Raw genomic sequence first — 17,226 nt, 5'->3', positions numbered from 1 at the left:
ATGAAATGTAAATGTAAAACTGTCAGTTTCACTCGTGCAGTCTGAACGCGGCCCTAGTTTATCGGAATGTGTCCCGAAGCCCTGCAACAATCCATTATGTGGATTCGATTTGCCTTGACTTGATGTGCAGGGGAACCAATGAAGTGTTTGGATCCGCCCACTGAGTTTGACGAGTGAAACTGACAGTTTTACATTTACATTTCATGATTCAGCAACACGAAATCATTAATTAAATGTGTCATTAATTAATTAAATGCAGTTTTACATTTCATGATTCACACGCAACACGAAATCATTAATTAAATGTGTCATTAATTAATTAAATGCTGAAACAATAAATATATATTTTTACTTAAAATGAATTGTATTTTAATTAATTAATGTCATATTTCATTCTAATTTTAATTAATTAATGACACATTTAATTAATTATTGATATATTTCATTCCCAATTTAATTAATTAATGATGTATTTATTTATTTAATTTCGGCACAAAAAATCCTCCATATTTTCCATCTATCGTTGGCTTTAAAGGTGTTGAATCACGAACTTACAACAGACGCAACCAAAACACTCATCATTCCTGATAGAAGTGATGGTTGCATCAGTCCTGTTAGTGCTTAAATATGTCAGAGATTCTAAGTACATTCTTACGTGCACATGCAGCGATTCAAACTGGTTGGAGATCATTTGCACACATCGTACTGACTTTTAAACTGCATGTGAACACCTTAAGTCAGTCAAGTAATCTGATCAGACTGGATTCATCAACCCGCTTGCAGCACCTAGATAAGCCAGTCGCAACCGCCTTGTTAATGCCATGTGTACGGAGACATGGATATTACAGTCTGCGCATGCTCGAGAATTTCCCCCGGGTGGGGTTTTCCCCCGGGGGAGGGGATTCACCCGGAAGTGAAAGGATACGACGCAACGCTGCTCAGTAGTAGCTCCCTGGGGTGTCGTTTGACTGCTTCAGGGGTGTTGTCAAAATATTTCCTATTCTGACATTTCATATATAAATACTGTATTTTCGCGACCATACGGGCGCCGTGTGGAAAGGCATAGCCTCAGTCTTATGTGTCATATTTCTGTATTTAAAACACACACGGCGCACCGACCGAAACGGCACACACACAAGAACACACACACACACACACACACACACACACACACACACACAAGCACAGGAGTGTGCGTATTTAAAAATACAGCGGGAGCAAAACTTTGTTTGATTGTAGGCTACTTTATTTCAGTTTTTACATTAATCAAACCCATTAAGTCTCATCCTCTGTTTCTGCATTAAAGAGCTCCGCTAAATCAGCTGTGCCAGTCCGAATTCCTCGCTGTCAGAGTCACGTTCCGTGCCGTGCGGCGCCTCGGAAATGCACGCTTTTGCAAAAGCTCGCAAAATAATCCCAGCAGACACGTTAGCCCACGCATCAACAATCAATCTGCAAACTGTGGCATAAAAAAAACAAAATACGCCGTACCCTACGCCGTAGGCTGCGTCTATTTAACTCGGACCTAATGCCGCGTTCCATTTATCCTCGGAAGTGGGGATTTCCCAGTCCCCAGTCGGAATTTTCGACTGGAACGCCCCTCAAAGTGGGGTTTCCCACTGGGAAAGTGGGAGAGTCTTCACCACCCCCGAGTTACCATTCCAAGATGGCTGCCATTCCCAGTTCCCACTTCCGATTTCCGAGGTAAATGGAACGCGGCATAAACTCCGGAGCCTGCAGACAGAAATCTCTAAATTTCGGAGCAAATTTCTTAACAGGCGTAGCTACAACTGTTAGATTTCATCTATTAAACCAACATCTTCCTAAATGATTTATTTCAGCCGGCGTGATTCTCAACAGAGCAGCGTCCCAGAGAGAGTTTCTCTCCCGGGGCTGACGCAGCAGCTTGAGCCGGCGGACACGTCTCTTCTCGGGCTGTGAGCTGAGGTTGCTCCCCGGGGGCGACGGCTCTTCTCATCTCCGAAAACATCGGGTCAAATTTCTTAACAGGCGTTATTTGGATAAACTGAGCCCCGGTTGCGGATCTTAAGGTTACCTTTATACCTGAAAAAATATTAAAACTTAATAAAGTGCCATATTAACAGCGCTACAGCTGAAATTAAAACAGCTTTTGGCTCTCTGCTTCCTGATCAGGGTAGGGATGAAAACGAGGGGTAGGGGGAGAAATGGGACAGGCACCTGGGCCAAGTGCCCTAGATCTCAAGTGCCCTAAAATCTCCCCCTTCTTTTTTAGGGGTTAGGGAAGAAAAGAAGTGCGGGTGGAGAAAAGAAGGGCGAGTGAAGGAGAATTGGGATTGGCCCTTAGAATGCACTTTTTCCTTGTTGTTAAGCGGAGGTCAACCGGAAGTGGCTCTTTGTTGAAATGGTTACCATGGTTACCTCGGGTACAGCGCCACCTAGCGTCACGGAGTCAGCCATGCTCTGGTTACAGTGGTTTATTCAATCTGATTCAGTCTGATCTCAGAACAGCATGTGTAATCAGACAAGTTGATCCAGTCTTCTGCATGTCATTATCTGATCAGATCTCCAACCACCTTGAATCGCTGCATGTGCACGTACTGAGTATTTTTCCGAGCCCACTGACCCCACAGCAGATTTCCGTCAGCAGCACTGTAACCAAGTACTGCCTCTCGGAGTGAAAGATAAACTTCTCCGTTGAGTGAAGTCAGACTGTGGTTTTGGACCGAACTGAAATGACCACAGAAGACCAAAAACTAACTCTGTTTTCTCAACCGGCACCTACAAGGGATCAAGTGGCCACACTCGGATTTGTGGGGCTAGTTTGCTTCTTTGTCCGAGTGCACTGCGGTTGAACGGTTGGTTTGAAGTGGAACCTCTCATCTCGCATGTGGGGGAAGTCTGAGATTCTCATTGAGAGTTCGGCGGATTATTGAAATCGTTCATGGAACTGAGCAGGACCGGGCAGCGGCGGCGCTCGCTTGCGTAAGCAATAATAGCAGCGTTGGGTTGCAACATTACCACAAATTGATTCCCGGCTCTTTGGTGAGAGCTCGTCTGAACTTTTGCAACTTCTGTGAACTTCACCCTCTCAGTCCCCTTATGTTTGCCTCTCAGTAACACAAAACGCCATCAGTACATCATTAAGTCAATCAAGTGTTTTGTTCCAGCTGAAAAAGCGTCTTGGACCTCGACATGCTGGGATCCTTTTCCTGTAAAAGACTTGCTCCTCTGACGCCACAGCGATAACCTCGTCTTACAAACCGCCACTGTTTTTAATGGCAACAGTTGTGCTGAGTGTGTGTTTCTAGAGGCAAAAACACACGCATGTGAACACACCTCTGGCTGGAATACATCACCACATCTTAACACAGGAAACCCAGCTGCGTTCTCAGATACTTCTCTTCATTATTATTATATTATTCATTTATGAAATTCAACTTAATCTGCATTAAATCAGATTTTTTTTAGTCAATATTGTGTTGAAAGATGTTTTTACCCAACTACATTTACATGTTCCGTTAAAGGCCAACCTGCAGTTTTGCAAACTTGCATCTACTCTTTAATAGTCCTGTCCATTTTCTTATATTACAGTAATTAGGAAGTTTCTAACTCCAAAAACTCCCAAAACTTTGCAACCCTAATAAGATATGAAGACTGCTAGTTCATTTTTCTTTATTTTTCTTTTTTTAATAATTCTAATAAGTCTTGAGTATTTGGCCTCTCTGACGAATGTCTTTGTGTGTGTTGTTCTGATCAGTTACAAAAGCTAAAAGTTTTAGTCACTATTGCTTGAAAATAACTCTTATGATTAATAATCTTAGTGTCTCTTCAAAAAGATTTGAGACCTGCAGTTTCTGCTTGTGCCTGGAAATGTTAGCTCAATAAAACATATTCTGTCTATAGTAAACCTCTTTAAGCTTATTTAATATACCGTTCATCATTGATGGCCGTTCCAGCAATGATTCAACGCCTCTTCAAATCCCAACAGACAAATCTGTCAGGGAAACTTAAAGACATTTGAAATGGATCTCATTATCTCCAAGGTATCAATTGTTTCCATTTCATCAGCAAAGATGGAAATTTTTCATCCAGCCAAGCAAAATAATAGATCATCCGGATCTTCACATTTGACTCAGAAGCTGATTTCCTCTCAGGGGTTTCCTTGTAGTGTTGTTTTTGTTGCCTTATTTTCCGTATGATCACCCATCACCAAAAACTGGAGCGGATGAGGTCATTTCTGGAGTCATGGTCCGCTAAGATGAGAGTTAGGTTAAGGTTAGGAGTTAACCAGAACTTACTCGGCTGTATAACATGAATGGACGTTAATGCATTGTCTTACAGTTTTTCACAATTGTTTAAACACATTTCCTGATAGACTACCTCCCTTTCTCAAAACTCTAAACACAAATTACAAAACTCACACACAAAATGCAAAATCCTACACTTCTCTTGCAAAAGCACACTCTACCCTCAAAACAGTGTTAACTCTTCACTAAATGGTATTTCCTTCTCAAATGCCAAACACATACATCATTTGAGTAGACATTTCTAAGCACCCACTGAACACTGATGTGCAGAATGGAAAACACTATATGAATGCTTAGTAGAATCATGCATTTGTATGTTCAGTGTTACACCTTCAGCTGTTGGATGTAATGTATCACCATATAGTATTCTTATGTATAGGCTACTCAAATAGAAAACAACACGCAATTCTTTACTGTAACAACAAATAATATTTTACAGTATTTGGACTCAAAATGTGCAGTCCACTGGACATCACAGCAAGCTGCTCACCTCTCTCAATATTACCCCCATCCATTGTTCTCCAAACAAACCAGGAGCTCACCTGTGACCCTTTTATGGCAAATTGCTGATTGCATATTGTACAACAGCCTTTGGAGTTTAGAAATGTGATTGGCTGTGTGTTCTGTGTGAACAGCAAGAGAGGGAATTCAGGAAGAGTGTGCAGGATATTGGAAATTGTGTGTAGTGTTGTAAGAAATGTGTGGTATGGAATGGGAATTTGAGTCTAGAGCAGTAAATGTGCTTGGAGCTCAGCAGGATTGGTTTAGCCACCTGAAACATGAGTTTCAGGTTGTGCACATTGTAGTTGATGTTCCAATAAATGTGTTTAAACAATTGTAAAAAACTGTAATAAGATCAAGAGCTGCAGCAGCTCTCATGCAAATGTTTGGGCCCCGTCTGTGAGGCTGATGAACAACCTTCTGTATTTCTTAGGATACATTTATCCCCTTAAAATCTGAAATGTTGGTAGAGTTCAAATGTAATTTGACAAAGCGTTATAAAATCATGCAAATCTCAACATTTCTTAAAAACCTGAAAGTCCTGTGACACGGTGCATGAAGAGTTGAGGTTGATCTGCCGAAGTCGTAGTTAGAAAAACAGAGCAACAACGTGCGTTTTCTTTTTCTTTTTTTTTTTTCCCCGGTATTTTCAACTGTTTACAGAACGGGCTCTGCATGGAAATTTGAATTCAGCAGAAAATGCCTCCACCCTGATTGAAGAATATTGCAGAGACTCAGCAGCCCACCCACTTCCCCCCAGCAGCTGAGCAGCACATTGAAGCCTTCCCTCATTCTTCTAGTGTCATTAACCACCTTCAAATCTCTTCACAGGCATATCCCGCCCGGCAGGAAACGGCCAAGCTCGACAGGAAGTTCAGCCTGACCGAGAGGTGAGCTACTTCCTATCAAGTACAGTCATATATTAAAAAAAGATGAAAAAAAAACTCCCTCCCTGAACCGTTTGTGACTGGGCCTTTCTGACACACTTGCTGCGTCTGTCTGATTGTCTGTAAGTGAGTCTCTGGAGACGTTAGGTGGGGTCGGCCCATTGTGCCCCGGCGGGCGGAAACCACTCAGTCATGCCCGGCTGGGATGTGGCTGTAATGAGCCCCAAGTGCGTGGGGCAATCATCCATGGTCAAAATATAACCCTAATGATATGTGGTTGGACGTAATCTTGTAAAGAGGGGGGGTCGTTAGTTTGGATTGCACTATTGTCGAGGGAACCTGCTGTAATTTCACTACTTACTCTGTCATATTTGTTTGTAATATACATTTCTCAAAAAAAAAGACAGGAAGAACATTTATTTGTGCGGCTAGAAGTTTAAAGGAGGATTTGTTTTTGTTTGAAACTGCTTTAATTACATTTCTCTGGCGAACTGTGTTCAACATACAGCAGAGATGCAGGACAGAGACAGTCATGTCTTCAGGTCTTTGATCATAGCAGTCAGTCAGTCCTCCGACTCGGTTCTTCCACCTTCCTGCTGAGATTAGTGGGTTTGTGATGTTGCAGTCAGCCTGCAAAAAGTTTAACCGCTTAAATGAGAAATGTTTGGACTTCAATCATCTCAAACAAAATCACGGCGTTTGGATTTTGTCAATTTTTCAGTTCTCGGTGACCTCAAACACCCAAATGAATGTGCTCAGGTACAAGAAGAGTCAAACTAAGAAAGAAGAATAAAATAATCCATGAAAAAATATATGAATTCTGTTCTTATATACCGTATTTTCTGGACTATAAGCCGCACCTGTATATAAGCCGCATCCGCTCTATTTAGAAAAAAAGATATGCAAGCCGCAGATATTTATGTTGTTAGATTAGATATTTACTGCATGTACAGAAGGATTTTGAACTGTAAATGATGTACATGTTTGTACCTAAATAAATCCTTTCCTAACAGTGTCTTTTAACACGTCAGCAACTTTGCTGATTAAAACGGGACAGAACCAAGAGAAAATAACCGGTATTTATTCATCTATTTATCAGTTTGAAATCTGCTTCTACTTCTATCTGCTAAAGAAGAAGTAGCGTATTCTTCTTTGCATTTATTTTGTCTTAGTTTTTATTCTAATTCCGGTTAGCGCTCCCCCTAGCGGTGGAAGAAAAATCCACAGAATAGCTGCACCTTTGTATAAGCCGCATGGTACAAAACCTATGACAAAAGTAGCGGCTTATAGTCCAGAAAATACGGTAATCAAAATCTAGCTAAATAGCCTTAAAAGTGTGAGTTTGGTGTGTAAGTTTGTGTCAAAAATCGTTTCAACTTCACAGAAACAGAAGTGAAACATTGGGTTTTAAAGGAATTTTCCCACGATTCCTCTTTTTTCAGAGATTACCGGAGCTGGAGACGGGAGTCCAGAGCCCCGCCGGGCCTGAATCAGCACCAGTCCCACCATCACCCGGCTCGCTGGGACTCAGGGCGGGCCGACAGCAGCGGTGACAGTCGTAACGGATACGCCTTCGCTCCTGCGCCGGCTCCACTTTCCCTCCGAGGCCGAGCCATGTCTGAGAACGACCTCCGCTTCGACAGCAGCCACCGCTGGTCCCCGTCGATCTCCGCGGCGACCAGCCAGACGCTGAGCGAGATAGACGAAGGACCACACCGGCGCTTCATGGGAGGAAATGCAGAAGGCACCGCCAGGCAAAACAGGAAGAAGATGCCGCCTCCCCCGAGACCTCCGCCCCCGAAGTGGGAGCAGTTCCACCGCCGACGTGCGTCTCACCACACTCTGTTCTACTCCTCCTCCTCCTCCTCCACCTCTTCTGCGCCTCCCGTCTCTATCAACACCACAGCCGGACACTATCAGTCTCACTCCTCCTCCTACGTCCCGCCGCCGGAGACATCCCGGCAGAGGTCCTACAGCCTCCCACCGGAGAGGCAGGAAGTGGCCGAGAGCTGTCCGAGATGCACCTGCAACCAAACTCAAACCCAGGAGCGCACGGCGCCACACGCTCCATCCAATCAGAGTCCAGCTCAGTTTCAGGAGCGGATCTACGCTGCTGCTTCCCCGAGTCCCGTGTTGTCCAGGAAAGCCTTCAGACCCGTGGCCCCGCCCCCAGTGGAGAGGGAGGTTGTGTCTCTTCCTCCTCCACCTCCACCGCCGCCAACAGAGGCCCCCTCAAGCAGGTGAGAAATGTTGACATTTACAGTAATTACATTGTAACACAGCAAATGTAAGACTCAGACTCACAAATAACAAATGTCATTGATTAGTTTTTATTTTGTTGAAAAAGAAAAGAGAATCCTTTTACCTTTTGTCCGCCGACAACCGGAGTGTGAATGTGTGCGTGTGTGGGTGAATGTTTGCAGTGTAAAGCGCTTTGGGGCAGTAGGAGTACAGCTGGAAAGCGCTATATAAGTGTAAGCCATTTACCTTTTAGCCGAATCTGTGAATCGAACTTTATCTCAATTGGCTCATAACCAATTCCTAAAGTCATTCATGTGCCCGACATGTATGATTGGCGAATTTAATTACACAAGTTAAAGATTCCCCTACAATTCAGAGGTAATGTTTGTAAAATAGGACTGCAGAACAACCAAAAATGTGTTTTAATGTTACATAGATTATCTTTTTTTTCTTTACTTCATCAATCTTAGGCTTAAAGTCCCTAAAAGTTAGTCGGGCTGTTGCACATATAACCTTTACTGATCGACTTTGTGATCAGTTATTGGGTCAAAATAGACGCATTACTTTTTGTTCTACTTTTTTTTTATTGTTTAAGAACTATTGGAGTTACGTCTTTTGTAAAGAATTATACATCTCACCCGTCGAAAATGTAGTTTAACTATAACAGGCGAGTTGCTATTGGAAGTAAAATTAGACCAACTGTATCTATGGCAACTAGATTTTATCTTTGTGAAAGTGGCGCCATTAAATTGAATGTCTGCATATGTTGCGCTGCGCATCAGCTAATAATAAGATGCTCGGCTATAGAAAATTGAGTTTAGCATTTATTTAGTAGACCTTGTTATCCCGAGCAGCTTAAACATGAGAAATAACAATCAAACTACAGGACAGTAAGACATCCTGGCATTTAGTATTACGTCACATAAAGAAAAGAGAAACCAAGGGTCCAAAAAAGACAGGTTGGACCTGTAGAGGAGTGCAGTTTCTTGTGAGGAGTTGTTATTGAAAGGGATGAATCTTCAGGACTTTCTTGAGAGAAGAGAGGGACACGGCAGGTAGCTGCTTCCACCAAAGTGGAACCACAAAAGGGGAACTGTCTGGTTTGTAAATGGTGAAAGGAGAAATGTCGAAAAAAAAAAGTCAAAATGTGGAGAAAAAAGTCAAAATTTAGAGAAAAAAGTCAAAATGTTGAGATTAATGTTGAAGTACAATCTCGAGAAAAAAGTCGAAATGTTGAGAAAAAAGTCGAAATGTCGAGAAAAAAGTCGAAATGTCGAGAAAAAAGTCGAAATGTCGAGAAAAAAGCTGAAATGTCGAGATTAAAAAGGAAAGGAAAAAGGAAGAAAAAAAGAGGAAAAAAAGGAAATAAAGAAGAAAAAAGAAAAAAAACAAGAAAAAAAGAGAAAAAAATGAAAAAAACAAGAAAAAAGCAAAAAAAACAAGAAAAGAAAGAAAAAAAGGAAAAAAGAGAGAAAAGAAAGAGAAAGAAAGAGAAAAAGGAAGAAAAAAAAGAAGAAAAAGGGGAAAAAAAAGGAAAAAAAGGTCAAACATTTTTGAAAAAGCTCCAAGAGCCACTAGGGCGGCGCTAAAGAGCCGCATGCGGCTCTAGAGCCGCGGGTTGCCGACCCCTGCCCTAGAGGAACATAATGATCGGACAGGAGTGTAAACCTTGAAGATTGAGGTTTAAAATCTGATGGCAGAGCCAGAAGTCACTTCATAGGTAGACAGCAACTTTTATTCAGGTAGCCAGAGGAGTTCAGCAAGTTACAGTGTTACGTGAGGCCTGTTTGGTTGGTTGAACGCCAGACGCGCTGCTGTGATCTGGATCATCTGTGAAGGTTGAACTGTGTGTGCTGGAAGACCCGCAAGAAGAGCATTGCAGGAATGCTGGGTATCATGTGCATAGCATATCATTCCTGGTGATAACCGACTCAACAATGAGCAAAGAGGAAGGGTCCCAGCATCGAGCTTTGGGGCACTCCGGAGGAGAGGGAATGAAGTGTTGACATTTGAACTAGCCATGACATACAAAATAGGTCCCCAAGCTGGAGTACGCTTTGCCCAGAAGGCCCATTTTTGGGAGTACAGTAGGGATGGGCGGTATGGACTAAAAAATGTATCACGATAATTTCTGGCATTTATCCCGATAACGATAAAAATGACGATAAAAAAAATACCAATTCAACTCCTCCTTTGTAACTATAAATCAATCTCGCTCTCAGATCCGCCATGTTTGTTACACAAAAACGTCATCAACGGGAATTTATCCTTTTTTCTTTCTTTCTTTCTTTCTTTCTTTCTTTCTTTCTTTCTTTCTTTCTTTCTTTCTTTCTTTCTTTCTTTCTTTCTTTCTTTCTTTCTTTCTTTCTTTCTTTCTTTCTTTCTTTCTTTCTGGCTCATTTCTTTCTTTCTTTCTGGCTCATTTCTTTCTTTCTTTCTGGCTCATTTCTTTCTTTCTTTCTGGCTCATTTCTTTCTTTCTTTCTTTCTGGCTCCTTTCTTTCTGGCTCATTTCTTTCTTTCTTTCTAGCTCATTTCTTTCTTTCTGGCTCATTTCTTTCTTTCTTTCTAGCTCATTTCTTTCTTTCTTTCTTTCTGGCTCCTTTCGTTCTTTCTTTCTGGCTCCTTTCGTTCTTTCTTTCTGGCTCCTTCCTTCCTTCCTTCCTTCCTTCCTTCCTTACTTCCTTCCTTCCTTCCTTCCTTCCTTCCTTCCTTCCTTCCTTCCTTCCTTCACGTACGTTGTGTGTGGATTTAACACAGAACCATAAATCAGCTTTACACAAAAACGTCATCAACGGGAATTTATCGTTTTTACCGTGAGATGACAAATTCTTACGGTGAGGGAATTTTTTTGACGGTTTATCGTGAACGGTAAAATATCACCCATTCCTAGAGTACAGATATCAGGATATGGTGGTAAGCTGTTTCAGAGGCCGCTGGAAGCTCCAGTAGGATAAGAGTCAAGGACTGGGCAGCAGTTTGGGCTTTCTCAAGGGCCTCTATCACAAGGAGTTTTTTTAGTGGGCTGACCACTTTTAAAGTGGTACTGATTTGGATCAAGGAGGTCCTTTTGCAAGAGTAGGTTCATGACCTGTTTGAATGCTGCCCTTTCAGTAGTTGTTACCAGGAATGAAAATAGCAAGACAGGCCTATAATTCTCAAATTGCCCCGGGTTGAGAAATCTTCTCAATTTAACCTTAAAATGTCAAACTGGAAGAAAACCTGAGGTGTCTTATGCAGTTATACAGTACTGAAATAAGTTATCAAGGAGGATTTCTGCAATTAAACATTTCCGATTGGGCTGTTCTCACATAAACAAGTATTTTTTTGTTATGACTGGTGTACCGATGAATTTCAATCATGTTGTGTCTTTGCAGCATGCCGGTGGTGGATGTGAGACATGGTCCAAGTCAGGACAGAGTCACGGTGAAACCTCTCAGACTGCAGCCCGCTGTGAGACCAGGGGCCGAGTGGGAGCGGACCTCATCTCCCAGTGTTCAAAGTGACGAGTCACTTCCTCCTGTCCCGGACAACGAGGGCGTCGTTCGGGTCTGTCCCTCGGAAACTTACTACAGCCAAGTCAATAACCACCACCAGCAGCAGCAGCTATGCATGAGAAGAGTCCTGGAGGTGGAAGAGCAGCAGAAAATCATCCAGGAACCGGGAACCGAGTCGGAAACTACTCTCAGCCCGAGTCCAGCTCAGAGCCTGGAGGCCGACCTGGACGTCCCCATGGAAACGGACATCGATGACTTCCAGGAGGAGGACCTCCCGACCGAGGACATGCCCATCACCAGTGAACTCCCGTGCTTCGCGCTGCCCGTCAGGGTCCTGGAGACGGACATCGACACGCTGCCGGATGCGGAGAGCTCGCCTTCTGGCGGGATGCAGGCGGAGAGCAGCTCCCTGGAGGAGGAGCTGGAGGCCGGCGAGAGCAGCAGGGAGACGCTGAGTCTGGAGGAGCTGTTCCCCCAGACCAGCGAGGGGGAGTCCGGCACGGAGAGCTGGAGAGGACACTTCCAGACTGTGGAGCAGAACACCGACAGCTTGGATAGGTAATACGGAGGCTAGAAGCCAGAAGCCTCGAGTCTGAGCGCTGGAATGTGAATGTTTTTGCTGGATCATCATGTTTGTTTGCTTATTCAGAGTTGAGATGCTTTCCATATGCAGGTTGTTCTTCCTTTGTCACACAACCCACATTAATGTGCCTCCGTTCCCCCCCCCAGGCGATCCGGCGCGAGCTCCAGCTGCTCGTCCTATTACAGCACGTCCGCAGCCAAGGCGCAGATCCTGTCGCAGATGAAGGACTTCACCGACGAGAGAGACGAGGACGACGAGCTCACCTACAAGGTAACGCACGCGGCAGCCGCTTGAGGCACGTGCTTTCGTAGGGGTTGAGGCCCGGGGAAGCCGCAGCGCCGGCGGCCCACGTGTTGCTCCTTGCTTTCACAACGAGATGTGTAACCAGCTGTTGCTCTGCCGCGCAGAAGCAGCTGATGGAGAGCCTCCGCAAGAAGCTGGGCGTGTTGAGGGAGGCTCAGAGGGGACTGCAGGAGGACATCCGAGCCAACTCTCAGCTGGGAGACGAGGTGGGAGCAACATCTTTCCTCTATTGCACTGCTTTCAACAATCTGTGCACGATGGACCCAGTTTTCAGAGAGTTGAAAGGGTTAAAAAAGGGTTAAAAAAAGGGAGTTTTCACAATAAAAGTAGCTTTAACATGGTCGAATACCAAACATGGTTCTTCGCAGTTTTTCATTTATTTTGCCAATTTTTTCACCATTGCATAAATCAAATAAATTTGATTTAGGCATGCTTTTCAAAGAAAAAAATCTTTTACAAAATTGCAAGGTAGAAAATATTTATTGAACATAAAAAATTGAAAATGTTTTAATTTCCCACCATTATGTTGTTTTGGTTCCACCTCCTGGTGAATGTTAGGTAAAATTCTTATGTGGTTACCTTTTGGTTGGCCAACGATTTATGTTTGTGGCGTGCAAGTTACGGGAGCGGCCAGTCTATTTCCTTATATTACAACGCCGTTATTAATTGTTCGTTTTTTTTCCCACTTATTCCACCGAACACCGAAAGTGTTTTTTTTGCCATTTTCGGCCGAACAATTTCGGTTACCGAACAATCGGTGCATCACTAGTAGTAACCTTTGGTTTTTTTTACAATTATTATACAAGGCTTCAAATTGCGGAGATCAGCACGGCCCCACCGCAACCCGATTAATTGGATTTGAACGGGAGAAAATTAAAAATGATTATGAAAAAAAGTACAATAAGTACAGTAGGACAAAATTTCACTGCTCTTCTGACGGTGCCGTTGCATCCTGACTCGCTCTGTAGCGTCTTTTTCTTCTAAAGCCCGTGGTGCAGGTGTGTTTATTCGAGAGAAAAACATTGCGGGGGAAGCGGGGAGACTATTTAGCCAATCAGAATGCAGAACACAATGCACAATGCAAATCTGTGAAGCAGCGAGACCGTGAAAGGTGAACCGCGTTATAGCAAGAGATTACTGTATATCAACATTGTTCATGCTATTTTTAATAAAAGTTTAGTAGATTTGCAATTTTTCTTTTTATTTATAAAAAAAAAAGAAAAGGTTTTTGACAGATGCAAAATGCCCACAGTTTCATTAAGAGAGTGCCATAGCGGGACCAAGACATTCATCAGTGTTGCTTAAACTGTCAGGTGGAGAGCATGGTGGTGTCGGTGTGTAAACCCAACGAGGTGGACAAGTTCCGCATGTTCATCGGTGATCTGGACAAGGTGGTCAGCCTGCTGCTGTCGCTGTCCGGCAGGCTGCTGAGGGTGGAGACCACGCTGGAGACGATGGACCCGGAGACGGAGCACCACGAGAGGGTGAGGAGGGGGAGGAGTGGGAGATGAGGAGAAGCAGAGAAGAGACAAGAGTGTGTGTGTGTGTGTGACACGCAGCTTTAATCTGTCTGCCCTGTAGCTCCCCCTGCTGGAGAAGAAGCGTCAGCTCATGAGGCAGCTGTCGGAAGCTCAGGACCTGAAGGACCACATCGACCGCAGAGAGCAGGCCGTCAGCAGGGTGCTGGCCCGCTGCCTCTCCCCGGAGCAGCACCGAGACTACAGGTACAGCCTCACTGCTCATCTCAGCGGGAATTCATTCATCTCACTCCAAACGTGGGTTAAGCTATCCTAAACATAAAATAGCATTTTTTTTTTAATTCTGTTTATGTTGCTTCCTCCACAGCCACTTTGTGAAGATGAAGGCTGCTTTGCTGGTGGAGCAGAAGCAGCTGGAGGACAAGATCCGGCTGGGAGAGGAGCAGCTGAGGGGGCTGAGGGAGAGCCTGGGACTGGGCTTAGGGATAGGCATGGGAATGTCGATGGGATACGGACATTTTTGACAAAAGGAAGAAGAAAAAAACAGACATGAAGGAAAAGCAGGGCTTGTTGTCAAATGACAAATGAGTCAAGTCTAAAAACTGGCAGAAAAGTTGATTATAAAAGAAGTAAGCATGCAGTTAAGGACGTTGAATTGCACAGTTTGCAGTCATCTGTTGACTACTTCTAACAGTCATTAAGCTTAGCTTAGCACGAAGTTGGTAAACAGGAGTGGCTCAATCTAAGAGGAACAAACACCTTTTATACTTTTAATTGGGGTAATTTCATGACTGAAGCTTCAGATGTAGCATCCAAAAAATGCCTAAGTGATCCTTGAGAGATTAGTGGACATTTGTGCAAAGATTCCAGATCTGAAACAAGCAGCTCGGATGTTTGAAGGAAGGAGCAGGAACCAGAAATGGTTCAGAAAAGTGAAGCGTGGACCCCCAGCAGAGCTGGATGAGAGTCAGCGCTTCCTCACATACACGGAGCCGGGATTCCTAATAAATCCATCTTATTCCCTTCAGAGGCCATCTTACTGACTTCAAGTGCTCCACACTGTGCCTGAAACACGTACTGTACAACTATACCGACATCACACTTAACTCCAGTCTAAAAATGGCGTCACTCTCTGTGCCAAAGACATTTTTGTATGAATCCCTTTTTTTTTTTCTTCTCCTGTATTTAAATCTCCTGGTTCAGAGAATCGAAGGAGGGTTTTTTTGGTGCTTCTGTTGCCTGCACTAAGCCAATAGTGTGAAATGCCACTTGCAATGTTGTTAACTGTTGAACGTGTAATTTCCACTATCATCACATAACCTGTATTAACTTCCAGAATATTATTGCATCACTCTGTATCCTCATTACTGTAATACTTGTGACTGTACCTGTGTGGAGTTTGACACTCTACTGCCTCGATGACCTTTATGTACAGAAGAGATTTGTGTTTATAATGTAAACGGTGTGTATATAGTGGTTTTGATATTTGAACTGACTGGAATTTGTTGTAAAAGATGAACCAGAAAGATCTGAAAGAGTCCAAGTTTACTGTGTACGTTAACTGAATATTCCAGCGCGGCGTTTGTCTTCAGCTGACACCAACTCTTTATGTTGTGCTCTTTTACTCTCGTGTGGAGACTTGGACGGTAAAATCGGACTTTATTTTAATTTTTGTTGGCCTTGAGATCCAAAACAGCAACAGAGAAGGACATTTTACGCTGAAGTTGAAAACAGAACACATGTCACAAAACAAAACGTTTCAGAAGTGTTTTAAAAGACGCATAACATAACATCCACTTAGCAGCTTAACCTACAACTGATATGTGACAAAACGAAACAGATGGGAAGTGGCCTGCTCTACTCGGCTGGCTGTGGTTTCCAGCCCTGCGCGTTTCATTTTACTCAAATATTGTTACATTAATGTCATCGAGGAGTTACCGACATTTAAATGTGGTTTTAACCACACAGTAGCTAGCAGTCTTTTTAACCCCAGACATTTTTACATGGCTGCCACTAAAATTTGCTTTAATTTGCTATTTATGACCAAATTTCATCAACAATTATAAAGTTCAATTAAAAGAAGACATTAACTAAAATTGATCTTAAAGTACTTTGTTCAATTGTTTTTTTTTTTTATTAAAATTTAAAAAAAGAACAAATATTAACCCAAAGAATGATTTGACACTTACTTTGCGAGCACCCTTTACAGCAAATTACAAAATGCAGATGTCTGGTCGACAGAGTTTACCCCAAATTACAAAATGGTTTCCGAGACTGTTCACTTAAGTTTGATATAATGAGAAATGTTCTAAATGAAAGAGTGAATGCTGCACAAATACTAATACTTTTTATGTCTTGCTTTAAGATGACTTCCCTCCAGTAATTAGTATTGGTTTCAAACTACTCTATTTAGCAATACTACATGTGACCACACGGGGGCGGCATAGTACAAGAAAGTTCAAGTGCCTCGCTGTATACATGTATGCCCCCGTGTGGTCAGAGGTGGTATTGCCACAAGGCGTGAATTTTAAAGTGTTTCCTGCTCTATTATACACAATGCCAACACTTCTTCATGTATGATTTAGATCTTAACTTGAAGTTGGAGTTTAGATGAAGAAAAAACTTCTATCCCCCATCATCACATCCCTTCATTATACCTTAAACTACTGCCATCTGTAAATCTGACATCTCACCAAAGTCTCCTGAGCTTTATCTCAAACCGCAGACAAGACCGGTTTTAGGAGTTTATTACTGCCTGTCTGAGTAAATCAAGTTAAAACAACACAAACTGCAGCTCTGAGATGGGGAGGGGTCTGCTGGAGATGGGTTGGGATAGAACATCGTTGCGTTGTGGCTTTTACTGGTGAATAGTTGAAGTGAATGTGTTCTGGTTTCAAGAAACATTACGTTTATCCAGTTTTCTTCACTGCTTTGAAGTTCATTCTTGCTGTGTTTGGTGCCAAGCAGCCTTAAACTTAAAACGTTCACTGTTTTTATTCTGTGTATAATAAATGTGTTCCTGTACTATAACAGCCGTTCTTTAAGCTGACTGAAAAGATACTGAAATGAGGGGACAGAGGTCGCTTGTTGGACTGGTGAGAAAGTGCCATTTTTCCGTTCATGTTTTCCTTTGTAATTTTGATTTCTGTCAAAATATATTTTGTAACTGCGAAAACACTTGTGTGAAGAAAAAGTACCATAAATAATAATACCAGTTTAAATGTGTTGTTGTAATTTCTGCCCTCATGGGTGTCTTCGGTGTCGGGCGCCGACGTGCAGGCCGCTCCTGGAGAAGAAACTGCCGTTCAAATGTGCTGGAACGGTTGAGTAACTAAAGCTCCTGGTAAATGCAGGTTAACAGGCGGCAAGTGGAGGGCTGGTGATCAGTCAGCAGCCCTGCAGGAGCTGAAGAGCACTTTTATTTGGACACACTGAAGGGAAAATGGGC

At 43.0% G+C, this 17,226-nt stretch overlaps 1 protein-coding gene across 3 annotated transcripts in view; it reads left to right on the top strand.

Annotated features, from left to right (window-relative positions):
- The window catches only part of shroom4 (shroom family member 4), an 89,753-nt gene extending 72,767 nt beyond the window's left edge, over positions 1-16,986 (top strand). For 2 of the 3 annotated variants that reach the window (XM_061710685.1, XM_061710687.1), the window contains 8 exons: positions 5,622-5,680; positions 7,120-7,917; positions 11,295-11,972; positions 12,144-12,267; positions 12,405-12,506; positions 13,614-13,784; positions 13,882-14,024; positions 14,146-16,986. In XM_061710685.1, coding sequence (XP_061566669.1) covers positions 5,622-5,680; positions 7,120-7,917; positions 11,295-11,972; positions 12,144-12,267; positions 12,405-12,506; positions 13,614-13,784; positions 13,882-14,024; positions 14,146-14,302 — 2,232 coding nt within the window. In that variant the 3' untranslated portion in view covers positions 14,303-16,986. The remainder of the gene's footprint in view (positions 1-5,621; positions 5,681-7,119; positions 7,918-11,294; positions 11,973-12,143; positions 12,268-12,404; positions 12,507-13,613; positions 13,785-13,881; positions 14,025-14,145) is intronic. The other variant, XM_061710686.1, reaches the window with a different exon arrangement.
- Positions 16,987-17,226: the final 240 nt, after the last annotated feature.

This window comes from Cololabis saira, chromosome 20, assembly GCF_033807715.1.
Source record: "Cololabis saira isolate AMF1-May2022 chromosome 20, fColSai1.1, whole genome shotgun sequence".
Lineage (NCBI taxonomy): Eukaryota > Metazoa > Chordata > Actinopteri > Beloniformes > Belonidae > Cololabis > Cololabis saira.
Note: the sequence above shows the minus strand (reverse complement) of the source record. Positions and strands in the feature narration are given on the sequence as shown.